Source organism: Leptonotus elevatus, chromosome 15 (assembly GCF_054856555.1).
Source record: "Leptonotus elevatus isolate MCC_2025b chromosome 15, RoL_Lele_1.0, whole genome shotgun sequence".
NCBI classification, from domain to species: Eukaryota; Metazoa; Chordata; class Actinopteri; order Syngnathiformes; family Syngnathidae; genus Leptonotus; species Leptonotus elevatus.
In genome coordinates, this window is record NC_141253.1 from 18,081,662 (window position 1) to 18,094,104 (window position 12,443).

The 12,443-nt window shown below is 36.9% G+C and overlaps 1 protein-coding gene across 3 annotated transcripts in view; it reads right to left on the reverse strand.

Moving 5' to 3' along the window:
- tbc1d13 (TBC1 domain family, member 13) overlaps positions 1-11,859 on the reverse strand; it is a 15,169-nt gene extending 3,310 nt beyond the window's left edge. The window contains exons 1-9 of one of the 3 annotated variants that reach the window (XM_086097765.1): positions 11,704-11,859; positions 6,759-6,832; positions 6,624-6,664; positions 6,254-6,315; positions 5,626-5,725; positions 2,236-2,318; positions 1,964-2,093; positions 1,434-1,644; positions 75-238 (exon numbers count right to left, since the gene is read on the reverse strand). In XM_086097765.1, coding sequence (XP_085953891.1) covers positions 75-238; positions 1,434-1,644; positions 1,964-2,093; positions 2,236-2,318; positions 5,626-5,725; positions 6,254-6,315; positions 6,624-6,664; positions 6,759-6,832; positions 11,704-11,726 — 888 coding nt within the window. In that variant the 5' untranslated portion in view covers positions 11,727-11,859. Of the gene's footprint in view, positions 1-74; positions 239-1,433; positions 1,645-1,933; positions 2,094-2,235; positions 2,319-5,625; positions 5,726-6,253; positions 6,316-6,623; positions 6,665-6,758; positions 6,833-11,703 lie in introns of all 3 variants that reach the window. The other 2 variants (XM_086097766.1, XM_086097764.1) reach the window with 2 other exon arrangements.
- Positions 11,860-12,443: the final 584 nt, after the last annotated feature.

Below are 12,443 nucleotides of genomic sequence, written 5' to 3' on the forward strand. Positions count from 1 at the left end.
TATATATATATATATATATATATATATATATATATATATATACACTATGACAATTTTATCGTGTACCAACTTACCAACTTCAAATAGAGCTCCTGGTCTTTTGCTTTGAGCATTGAGTACACACTCTCCATCTTGTATGTTATGCCACACTGGGAATCATCCAGGCTCTTGATGAAATTATCTCTGTTCTCTGACATTAGGTTTGTAAAACAGAAGAATGTATCTGCTTCGGCATGCTCTGTAAAAACAAAACAGACAACTATTTTGATATACAAATGCAATAAAATGTCAGTACAAGTGTTTACTTTGGCCTTTCAGTTGCAGTTACAGTTTAACACAATATGGTTTAACTGTGACTAGTGGTGCAACGGGTTATCATTGATCCGTGGTCAGTTCGGATCGCCCACAATCCGCGGATTGGATTGTGGGGGTGTGAACAACAGTGCGCATTCACAATGGACACCATTCAGACATGTGAAGGAAGCTAAAACATACTCAACGTAAAACGTTAAACCTAACTTCAAAATAAAGTTGACCAAATACAGTAATACATTGACGGCAATACAAATAGCCTTAGCCTTTTACTTTGAAGCTGGCACACGTCGTGGCGTGATGGCTAACTTGACTTCCCCTTTAGACGTTAAGGCTTTCTTTATCGTAGTTTCGATCGACATTGTATTTGCGACCAACATCAACACAACGCTATCCCGAACTCATTTTCAATTGCTAATTTTAGAATGCTAAGAAACCGCTAATTAATTACGCCGTCATTGTATGATGCAGCAGAAGTCTCAGACGTAAGTCGCTAGCGGCTAACTGTTAGAATTTCCAACGAGTGTCTGGCTGATAGCTGTAAGTGAGTTGGAAAGCTGGTACCTGATCACTTACTTGAATTCTTTTATAATATTCTGGGCAAAGGCTACTTTGTAATTCACTCTCCATTGTTTAAAGGAAGGGATTGTGCCTTAAATTGCACTTTGAGATATTGTCATAATTATTAAAAATAAATAAATAAATAAAACTTTCTTTTATAAAACACTTTTGCCCATTAAAAACAACAACAACATTCAACTCAAAATGTCAAAAATAGCCGTTTAGGAACACAACTTTAAGCCGTTATGCTTTGTTATTTTACACATGAACCATGTATAAAATAATAATGTTTCTGCCACATTTTGCACTTAAAGTTGTGTTCCTAAATCCTAATGGGCTATATTAGACATTTTGATTTTATTTAATGGCAAAAAGTGTTTTACAAAATAAATGAAGACAAAGTATTATTTATATATTTTTTCTTTTTCTTTTTGTTGATCCGAAAAACAATCCGATCCGTGAAGTTTGTGATCCGTTGCACCACTAACTATGACACAACAGGGATTACACAGTATTTCAACTTGAATGAAAAGTTAACTCGTAAAAAGAAGGGTCCCTACCTTTCCATTGGCTGTTAGGGTCTGTGGCAAAAGTATAGTAAATTGGACCAACAATTTCATTCATACCCTGGACGTAAGCAATCCCAGGATTGAGTTTGGCATAGATGAAAAGGATTCGCTCCACCACTTCCCAGTGTGCTTCACTCCCATTGGGCAACACCTCGTATTCATTCGATGGATACAGGTTCAAGGACTTTCCAGGGGAGCTGACCTGGAAGGACAGATACAGCACATATGTTTGTGGTATAAAAATACAAACCAGTCTAAAAGGCGCTTACAGAAGGCAAATAGCAGACTTCCATAATCACAAATCGCAAATGGACCCCGGGCCATAGTTTGGACACTTCTGGTATAGACAGTCTGTTTTGTAAGCATTTCAAACATTATGAACCAATGTTTTGTCGTATAATTATGATCTTTACACTGTTGTAAATAGAACATAACTGATCAAACTAGTGTTTTCCCAAATAAGGTATATGAAAGAAGAAATGTATAAATACATTGGTTACTCCACTGCGGTTACGATTTACAGTTTGTGCTTTCAGGGTAGTTTGTTCCACTCGCCGTCGTAATGTCTCATAATCATTCTGAGGGTCCAAGATAAGTTGGCAAGGGTAGTCCGTAGGGCGCTGAAAAAAGGCCATGTCTGGATACAGCCTCCTGTGAAACGTAAGCGTCCATATTTTACTGCAAGTGCAACAAACCTAATATTCAGTAATTCCGTGTACTTTGATGTAATGAAGAGGACAGAGGAGATTTGGGAAGAAAAATATATTACAGACAGTATTGATGTAAACCATACCTTACATCCTTATCAATTTGAAGTAGAATTTCATTATCTTTGAAGTATGTGTTCCACCTGCTCTCTGGATTTGGATTTAGAGGCTGAAAAACAAAACAAGATATGCATTTATTTATCCATCTATCTACACCAATAGGGACTTAACCATTAGTCCATACAACAAACCAGTCAGTGCAACAAACCAGTTTCTTTAAGGATTGTGTAGTAAAATGGACAACTGTTACTTGTATGTGAACATATTTAACAGCTAACACAGCACGCACAGTGATGCATTCAGGAACTCGGAAACAGGAGAACTCAAAGTAACCACATTCACCTAAAAATGGGGTAGGTTGAGGGGGGAGGGCAGATTCATGTGTAAGTATCTGGTAGCAAAAGCTAAATTGTTATCTTTTGTCTAATAGTTCACCTTTGATATCTGCCAAACCTAAATTATCTAAATGATTTCAGCTAGTGCTGTCACTATTAAATATTTTAATCGATTAATCTATTGATTATTCAATTGATTAATCGACTAATCGGATTCATTTCAATTTTGCATTAAAGTGTATTACAAAAGCTTTTTTTTTTTTATTAACCAGTGATTGGTGTTTATTTCATACTTTGTATTCGTATAGTGATTTTAAAAAAATTGGGATTGATGTACTATTTTACTCGTTTGGTCATTGTTTTCCAAAGTAAAAACAGATGTTTGCAAAGATCTTGTTTTGATTAAAAACACAGATGATAATCAGTCTTTTGTCATGAAGGACTACAGAAATCAGTGAACAATTACTGTTGGTATGCTGAAATCAGAGGATTTTGACTTTTTTTTTTATTGAAAAAGGGCTCTAAATGATTACTTGATTAAGAAAAACGTTGTCGACTAATTTGATAATCGATTACTTGTCAATTCATTGATTAATTTTGACAGCTCTAATTTCAGCCAACAACAAAATCAAATAATTGACTTTACTGTTCTATACTACAATTTTGTAGCTGATCACTAAGTTTCTCCTATGGATAATGACAGCAGCCACATCAACTGCCCTGAGATGCACACTACTTAAAATAGCATGTACAGTAATTTCTGGACTATAAGCCGCTTCTTTTTTCACTTATACAAAGGTGCAGCTTATCCATCAGATCACAAGGGGCACTATATGGAAGCGCGAGAACGTCAGGCAGAGCAAAACAAACCAAGTGAGCCCGAATACAGTAGGAGAGAGAACGAGTGTTGGAAAAATTGTTTAGTAAGTTATCACATGAATAAAAATTGTATAGTAAGTTATCACACGAATAAGCACTTTACTATTTGCTGCAATTGAAATGCTACACCCGCACACACACCAGATGCATGTTTTTTATCATTGTGAGTTTAGTACCGCCTTTTGTTCAGCCTTCTAAACTTGTGAATAAATGTGCAGAGCAAGGAGGTGGAGGCAGGAACTCCTTTGGTGCTGAGCGCCTCCACTTCCTCCTTTCTGCAGAAAGACAAACTTGGGTGTGGTCCTTGATGTTAGCTAGCGAATCAGCGCACAGGGCAAGAAGAACAAGTGACAACGCGGATAAACAGTACTCAACTCAACTTTATGTTTTTTCAGGACAACAAACGTGACTATTAAAGTCCCCCATAAAGAGGATATGATCATATTTCAGCATTATTTCGGCAAGAAGCTTTGCAAAGTCGTTTAAAAAAAGTCCTTATAGAATTTTGGAGGTCGGTGGGCCGACGACACAAGGAGTAAACGTCGGTCACATTTGCGGTAATGCTAAAAGCGAAGGGAGGATGCCATTCAAATGCTAACAGGAAGTTAGTATCGACTTCTGGAGTGTTTTTCCTTCAAATAACGAATATCCACACACAAAACTTGTGGGAACACATACCCACAGGTGAGATAACACTACGCAAAGGCACACATTCTTCCCAATGTGTGAAAAAACTAGTATAATAGAATGCAATTGCAACTTTCTTCTGTACTAACTTTAAGTGAGTACGCAATAAATGCACGGCACCACACTGCCCCCAAGAGGCCCAAAACGCACAGGAATAGTCAGTATTTGTTCTGTTTTTTCAGTTGCTATTATTTTAATTCTATACTTATTTCACTTTCTTATTGTTTTATTTTGTCATTGTCCTTTCCAGTTATATTTAAAGTTGGTATTTCAAGAAATCAAAGACCTTCTTTTCTCAAAATTCAAGGATGCAAACAGCCAAGGATTTTGTCTCTAAAAAGCTTGTCAGCAGCGGGAAGTATGAAGTGTAGTAAAATTTCCTGGTAGACAGCTGCATTGATTGTGGACTTGATATAAGACAATGGAGCCACACCAGCAATGACATACATGGCTCCCCAAACCAATAAAAAAAAACTGTGGAAACTTCACACTGGACTTAAAGCAGTTTGACTTTTGTGCTTCTCCAGACTTTGGTAGACCTTGATTTCCAAATGAAATTTGAAAAGAGGACTTGAAACCACTGGACAACAGACCAGTACCTTTTCTCCTCAGACAAACACAAGACGCTTCAGATTTAGCCTATTTAAAGGCTGATGAAAACTTCTGCAGTTATTTTGTAGTAACTAGCCAACAAGATTTGGACCCTACAATGTTGAGCTTTGTCTTATTTTATGTGTCGTTCTGTCATAATCATCAAAATTAAAAAAAATAAAGGCCTGAAATATTTCACTTTGTATGTGGTGAACTACTGCAACTACTGCTCCCTAAATATTCTAATTATATGACCATCACTACATGGATAACATTGTTAGTATCCTTTCCTGGGTTGTTTGAATGGAATTCCGTAAAAAAAAAAATCTTTGATCATCATACGTACGGTATGACCAGTCTTGCCTCAGGACCCAAATGGATATTTACATTCACTCTGATCAGGATTTGAACCCCACTACCCGTGTCTGAAGCAAGCAGTTTTACCCGTTGATCCAGAGGATGTTTATTAAAATTATAATGCACGTTATTTATATTGTGGCTCACACTCCTGACTTGACAACAGACACTTGAGCACATGCTGTGAGATGAGTGACAGGTAATAGTCGAGAGGAGAGTGTTTCCAGCCTATTCAGCGGACACGCCCACAGAGTCCCGACAGCTGAAGGAAAGTCTTTAGTTTTGTAGCCTGATTTCAATATACTTAAGAATTTATTCATTCATTCAAATTTGACAGGCTTTTAACAACACTCTTCATCGTGGTGTGTCAAATTTATAATATAAGACTTTTTTTTTTCTTTTTTTTACAGGAGCTTTACAGAAATTTTAATTCTGTCAATTTCAAGGCATTTCAGTGACAATTATTGTTTTTTTTCTTTCTTTAACAGAATAGTACAAGGAATTTTTGTCAATGTGTTGGTGTCATTTGATTCAACAATCACTTTAGAAAAAAAACAACTGACTCACGTGGTCTTCCATAGTAACGTCTTCTCTGGATAGGCCCAGGTTGGCTTTGGCAATGCCAGGTTGGATGATCATTTCTTTCAGAAACTGGGAATACACCTCCCTGTCGCAAAATTAATATTTATGTCACAAATGTACCTTTCTAAGAGGTGTGCTATTATTAATATGTAGAAATAAACTCAATTCTGAATAAATTGTGTTCATGTTATTATTATTATTATTTTTATGTTTACGATCACAAAATAAATCACCAGCTTTTGAATACTATCTTATACCGTTTTCTTCTTCATGAGAATTAAGTACTGATTGATGTTAAGCTTTAGGATCACTGTCTGACCATTACTAGTAGAGTATATGAGGATTCAACCCAGGCATCAAATATTAATGAGGATTTTTTTTCTTTAAAAAAAAATAAAACAGTAATACATTGCGGTCAGAAATTGCAACTTTTTTTTGGGGGGGGGGGGGTCGGGAATGACAGCCTTTCTTTTTTTTTAACATACAGTGTGAGAAAATGGTCATGTAAGTTAGTATGTCATATTCAACCCCGCTGACATTTCTCTTCACTGCAATCTCCATATAATACAATAATGAGCAGTGTTGCCTTTAACGTATAGAATGTTTACCCTACCTTTCCTTTTTGAGGAACGAGTCCCATCGTGTCTGATCAAGAGGAAGGTAATTAAGAAGGATCTAAAAGGGGTAGAGAAGAAAGTGTTTATTGTAATTATAAGGTGGTGGTATTGTAATTCTTCTATTGAGTCTCGATGTGCTCAAATATTCATCTTTCAAATATATGTCAAATGATTTGATCATATACCGATATATCTCAAAATTCCGTTAAATAATTCTCTCCTGTATTATTTACAATTCTCTTCATTATGCTGCTCACTCCAAAAAATTATTTGTACAGTAAATGCAATTTCTAAACAAAAATATGTGCAACTCAGCAGGCACAGTGAGGGGAAACAATTAATGTAAACAACATAAATTATGTTTACCTTCCAGCAAAGTGCCCGTATGCCTCCTTCAAATGGAATTCCTAAGATGAATAAAGAAAAGGATGGTTCAAACACTGTTCGAATATGCCTTATCAGAGTAATTCGATGCAATAGAAAAATGTGACTGAAACTTACCATTGAAGCACAGCTCTCTTAGTGTTTTTAAATTTATATTTTCTTCTGTCAAAGCTTCTTTGAAGTCCTGTATTCTGTAAAAAAGAAAGATGAAAGAAATGATTTTATCTGAACCATCACCGAATTACATCTTAAATTAAAGCTATCCAACGGAATGGGCTCTTTGCACAAATCCACTACTTCCTGAACTCAGCACCACTCCTTCATTTCCTGTCTTTCATGATTGGACAAACTGATTAATCCAGGTGTGCTTGACCTCTGTAACCACGACAACAATGGCCAGGCACACCTGGATTAATCAGTTTGTCCAATCATGAAAGACAGGAAATGAAGGAGTGGTGCTGATTTCAGGAAGTAGTGGATTTGTGCAAAGAGCCCATTGGCAACATGTTGTACATTCTGCGTACACCCAAATATTTTCACTTTGAAATATCTAGTTAACAGAATTTAAGCACATAAGACAAGATTGCTTGACTAGCGGGGACCTCTGTGGATGGCTTTTGACTTTGGCGGACACGATAGGCGCCGGAGGAAACATCATAAGCAGGGCAGCTGGGCCGAACTTGCTAATAGTGCTAACTGACTAATATTGAGGATAAGTGGTTCAGAAAACGGATGGATGGATGGATGGTAAACGCTGATGACACTACAAACAGCCACAGCTCGTTGAAGTGCAGCTATGGTCTGTGATATATATCTTTTGTTTTTATTTTGGTCCTTGAAAATGTCTTCAGATGAAAATGACGAGTTCCACTAAAATGTGTGTGCGTGCTTATGTGTGTGCAAATGTGCAGTGTGGAAATGTTATGTCACTGCTAAGTAATTTTTGTGACTGATTTATTTTTTGAAGCATTCAAAAATAGTAGTGGGGGTGACAACAAAACACGGACAACTTTATTAATAGTTACTGATACGAATCAGAGCTTTTGAGATTGCTCATCGCTTCGTCTGAAGTGACAAGTTCAGAAAGCAAAACATGCGAGTTTATGTTCTCTTGACCCCTTTTTTTTTTTATGTCATCCTCTGACCCCGCTACTACATTAGTAGGAAGCGGGATTTAAATGTTTTAGGGTTATTGACAGATAAGGATTTGATCAGACTCAGCACATTTAATTTATTACAAAATCACAAAATATTTATTCTTTTATTTACTATTATATTTAGGGGTGCACCGATCGATCGGCCTGCCGATTTATCTGCCCCGATTTCCTTTTTGGAATTTGGAAGATCGGTGATCGGCCGATCCCTTAAAAATAAACAGATATTTTCCACCAATCTCATCTCCCTCCTCAGAGGTCTGAAAAAGTCAGCCCCTGTCCTGTTCTGCTGAGATGACTATTAGGATTTTCTTTTTTATTTGAGAGAACTACTTCATGTGCAGTTAAAACAACCCATTTGTATTTTTTCACCGATATTGTTCAATGTTTTCCAATAAAACAAGATTGGAACACTGAAGGTATATGTTGCTTGTAATGAAAAAAATCGGTATCGGCAAAACTTGGGATCGGCAGGGCAGACTTTTTTTAAAGATCGGGGATCGGTGATCGGCCAGAAAATTGTGATCGGTGCACCCCTAATAATATTAACTCATTTGCTCCCAAAAACGTATAAACACACTCTATTTTAAATGTTTTAAGTGTCCCAAAGACATATTTATACGTTTTTTATGTTTTTTATGCTAGAGCAGGGACCTGCATGTTTTCGGTGTCTCCTGCTTCCAACCCAGGTGTTTCAAATTATCAGCTCATAATTACGTTCTGCAAGAGCCTCTCAGCTGCGTTCGAGGAGGGAGACATCAAAAATATGCAGGACAGTGGCTCTTTAGGACCGAACTTGCCTACCCCTGTGCTAGAGCATAAAGAAGGATTTGATGCAGCCTCTCAACTGCAAAAAACGTTTGAAGAAACACAAACGGCCAGCAGGTGGCAGCAGAGCACAGGAAATGAACCAGGACCATGTTGAAAAAACTAAATTACTCTTCTAAAGTTCTAAATAGATTTGTGAATAATGATTAAACTTAGCTATATTCTAATGCTAATTGCTGCAAAACGGAAACAGATAGAAATATACTTTTTTTTCCTGGTGAAAGAAGAGACTTTAATATTTATTTTGATAGGTTTCATGTTGTTATAGCAATAGAACACAATATTCTGTGGGCCTTGCAAAATCTGTCAAAATCCAGTAAAACAGCAGGGAGTGAAGGGGGTTGCTTCTGTGAAAATGGCTGGGAGTGAATGAGTTAACTTGTACTTTTACTATTATTAACTGAAATCTATAATGTAACTATTATCTATAATTTAGGACATTTAGGACATCTATAACTTAGGACATAGGTAATGATGATCCTGCTGATTGGAATCACCTTGTGTTGGAAGAGGGAAACGTCCAAAACCTGCAGGTCTGCGGCCCTCGAGGACCGGAGTTTCACACCTTTGACTTAGAACAAACATCTATCATGCAACGCTTTTTAGTTTCTACAATGGTCGCACCAGAAGATGATGGTTGGTTGCACCACATAATTTTCATCTCATATTTAAGTTATGAAGCTAACAATTAGGCATCTAAACAAAATAAGGTAGCTAGCCACACAAGTAAAATTCTAATGAAAATATATAATTGTTGGACAAAATTAATTGGAATTATTATTTTTCAATTATGATGTCCAAATACGACCTCTACATATGAGTTGCTAAAAGGCTAACTTAAAAAAAATAATAATACAAATACAAACCTGCTTGCTGCTTGCACGGGTTCTTGACTGTTTTGTGGATGATACAAAATCTTGTTTTTAAATGTATTTCAAAATAAAAGTCCCTAATTTGTTATTTCATTTTCAAGTCCCTAATTTGTTATTTCATTCTAGTCGAACCACCTGATAATTCATAAAATGGGCATCATCGGACACACAACCATTGAACCTTTATTAATTTAAGATGCAACAGATATATTTGTAGTTCACCAAAAAGAAGAAAAAAAGTTAGCGGTATGGAGGAGCAGAAAGTTATCAGTTATCCGTATCGATGGAAAAAAGGTTATTGTGCATCCCTACAATAGCTAGTGCTTGTTTTTGGCTTTTGGTGTCACCTGTAAAAACGGCAAGACCGCAGAGCTGTCTATGGGACAAAAGTGAACCATTTTGAAGCTGAGAAAAGAGGGGAAATTAATTAGAGCAATTGCACAAACACTAAGCATGACTAATAGAACAATTTGGAATTTCCTGAAAACGAGAGATACTACTGGGGTACTAAGCCACTGGTTTTCAGCCCCGGTCCTCGAGATCCCCTATCCAGCCTGTTTTCCATGTCTCCCCAGCCAACACAGCTGAGGATCATTATCAGGCTTCATGCAGAGCTCACTGATTAGCTGATCGTTTGAATTACCTGAGGTGCTTGTGGCAGACATGGAAAACAGGGTGGATAGGGGTACTCGAGGACTGTGGTTGAGAACCACTGTATTTAGCAACAGACATTGAACAGGTTGGCCAAGAGTAGCAACAGCAGTTTATGACAGAAACAATGTGAGAGTTGTGAAGAAACAGCCAAAGACAACAGTCAGTGACATCACTGCCAACCTCCACAGGGCAGGGTGAAGGTATCATAATCCACTGTTCGAAGAAGACTTTGTGAGAAGCAATATAAACTCCATACAACAAAATGCAAACCACTCCTCAGCAAAAAGAATCGAAATACCAGATTGGATTTGCAAGAAAGTACAGAGATGAGCCACAAAAGTTTTGGAACACAGTTTTATGGACTAATGAGACTGACCTCTATCAAAGTGATTGAAAGGCCAAAGTATGGAGAATTAAAGGATTTGCCACCAAAATGGTGATGGTAATATCATGGCTCAGGCTTGCATTGCTGCTTCTGGAACAGGCTCATTAGTCTATATTGATGATATAACTATTGATGGTGGCAGCAGAATGAATTGTGAAGTTTATAAAACCATGTTGTCTGGCAATTTACAGAAAAATGTATCCATGTATCGGGAGAAGCTTCATAATGCAACAAAACAATGACACAAAACACACTGCCAACACAACAAAGGACTTCATCAGGTGGGAAAAATACTTCAAGGTAATTTAAAAATGTCTGTTGCAATACTTTGTCTCACTTGAAAAGTGGGTGGGCTCAAATAAAAGTAGCTGCGTCCTGAGTTAACACATTTAGATGCAAATACCAACAAATAAAATATGTAATTCTTAACATTTGTCTCATACTTAAACTCAAATGTGTTAAACAAAAACAAAGGAATTGACAATTGCTGTTCCAAGACGGCACTTTTGGAGGTGGGTGCAAATGAAAATATCAAACGTGATATGGGTCATTTCCCAAATGTATTTATTAAGTACTTATGTGTAGTTATTATCCCAGATTTAAGCAAGACTTGTGAAAATAAACGAGCAGAGAATACAAACACTCGGAATACAAAACACCATGGAACTATTATTGCAAGCAAATTGTTGTTGTTGTTTTGTTTTGTTTTTTACTGTAAATTGGTTTGGAGACCAAATGAGCACAGTCCATTGATTCAATTAAATTTAGACTGACGTTTAGATCAACTGATCACATTTTCGAAAACACAAAGCTAGCAATGTAGCAACATTAGCCGTCAGAGGCTCGTGTTTAGTTGGACGTTATCAGCTGACATGCTAACGGAATGCTAGCATCTCTAGCTTTTCAAACTGATAGCTAAATATTGGTCTTTACGACAACACAACGATTTCCTGACGACATCAGTCACATTTCTAACAGTGCAAAAGTGAAATGCATTTGGTGCGATCTACGATAACTTTTGAATGAAAGTTTACGATTCTGTTAGCCCGAATTGCAATCGTGTGGTCAGGATGCTTTTGTCACAATAGTAAGGGGGGGGGGGAAACAAAACCGATAATTTATTGCATGTTCAAGCAATCTTCGCGTCCATCATCTCACGCAGAACGTACCTGTTTTTGTATGCAACGGACATATCTGGGCAAGCGGCGATATTTTCATGCAGCTCTTTCCAAAAATGTGTTTTGCCTGAGGGAAGTTGTCCTGTCACTTCCGTCTTCACAACAGTGGCAAGCGACGACACCACGGTCCACGCACTACCTTGTTGGTGTTCCACGTGACTGTTGTTACAGAGGAAGGGAGGGACTGCTGTATGTACTGTACCCCTGACTTACGAGTTTAATTAATTCCGTTACCAAGCTTGTGACTTTTTACTCGTATACCAAAAAGGGACAGAAACACTTACAAGTGTAATAATAATAATACTAATACTACTACTACTAATAATAACAATGACAATAACAATAACAATAACAATAACAATAACAATAACAATAACAATAACAATAACAATAATAATAATAATAATGTTAGAAAAGTCACCACAATGTATGTGGACATATATGCCCACTTCAAGCTCTGAAAATATCAGAAAGATCATCCCAGTATTTTAGGTGATTCATGGGCAAATGCGGTGCAATTACCGTTATTTAATTTTTTAATTTAAATATTTATTTTTCCGTTTTCCCCCAATAACCTCCCAATGTATTTTGAAGGAGGGGGGCTTTTATGTTTAATGTACATAATTAACTGTCTTCACACTACTGCAAGAAAACAACATGGCATGAGAAGTTTATCATGCACTCCACAGTCATGGTTTCATGAATGCACACATGCTCAACTCATTCATAAT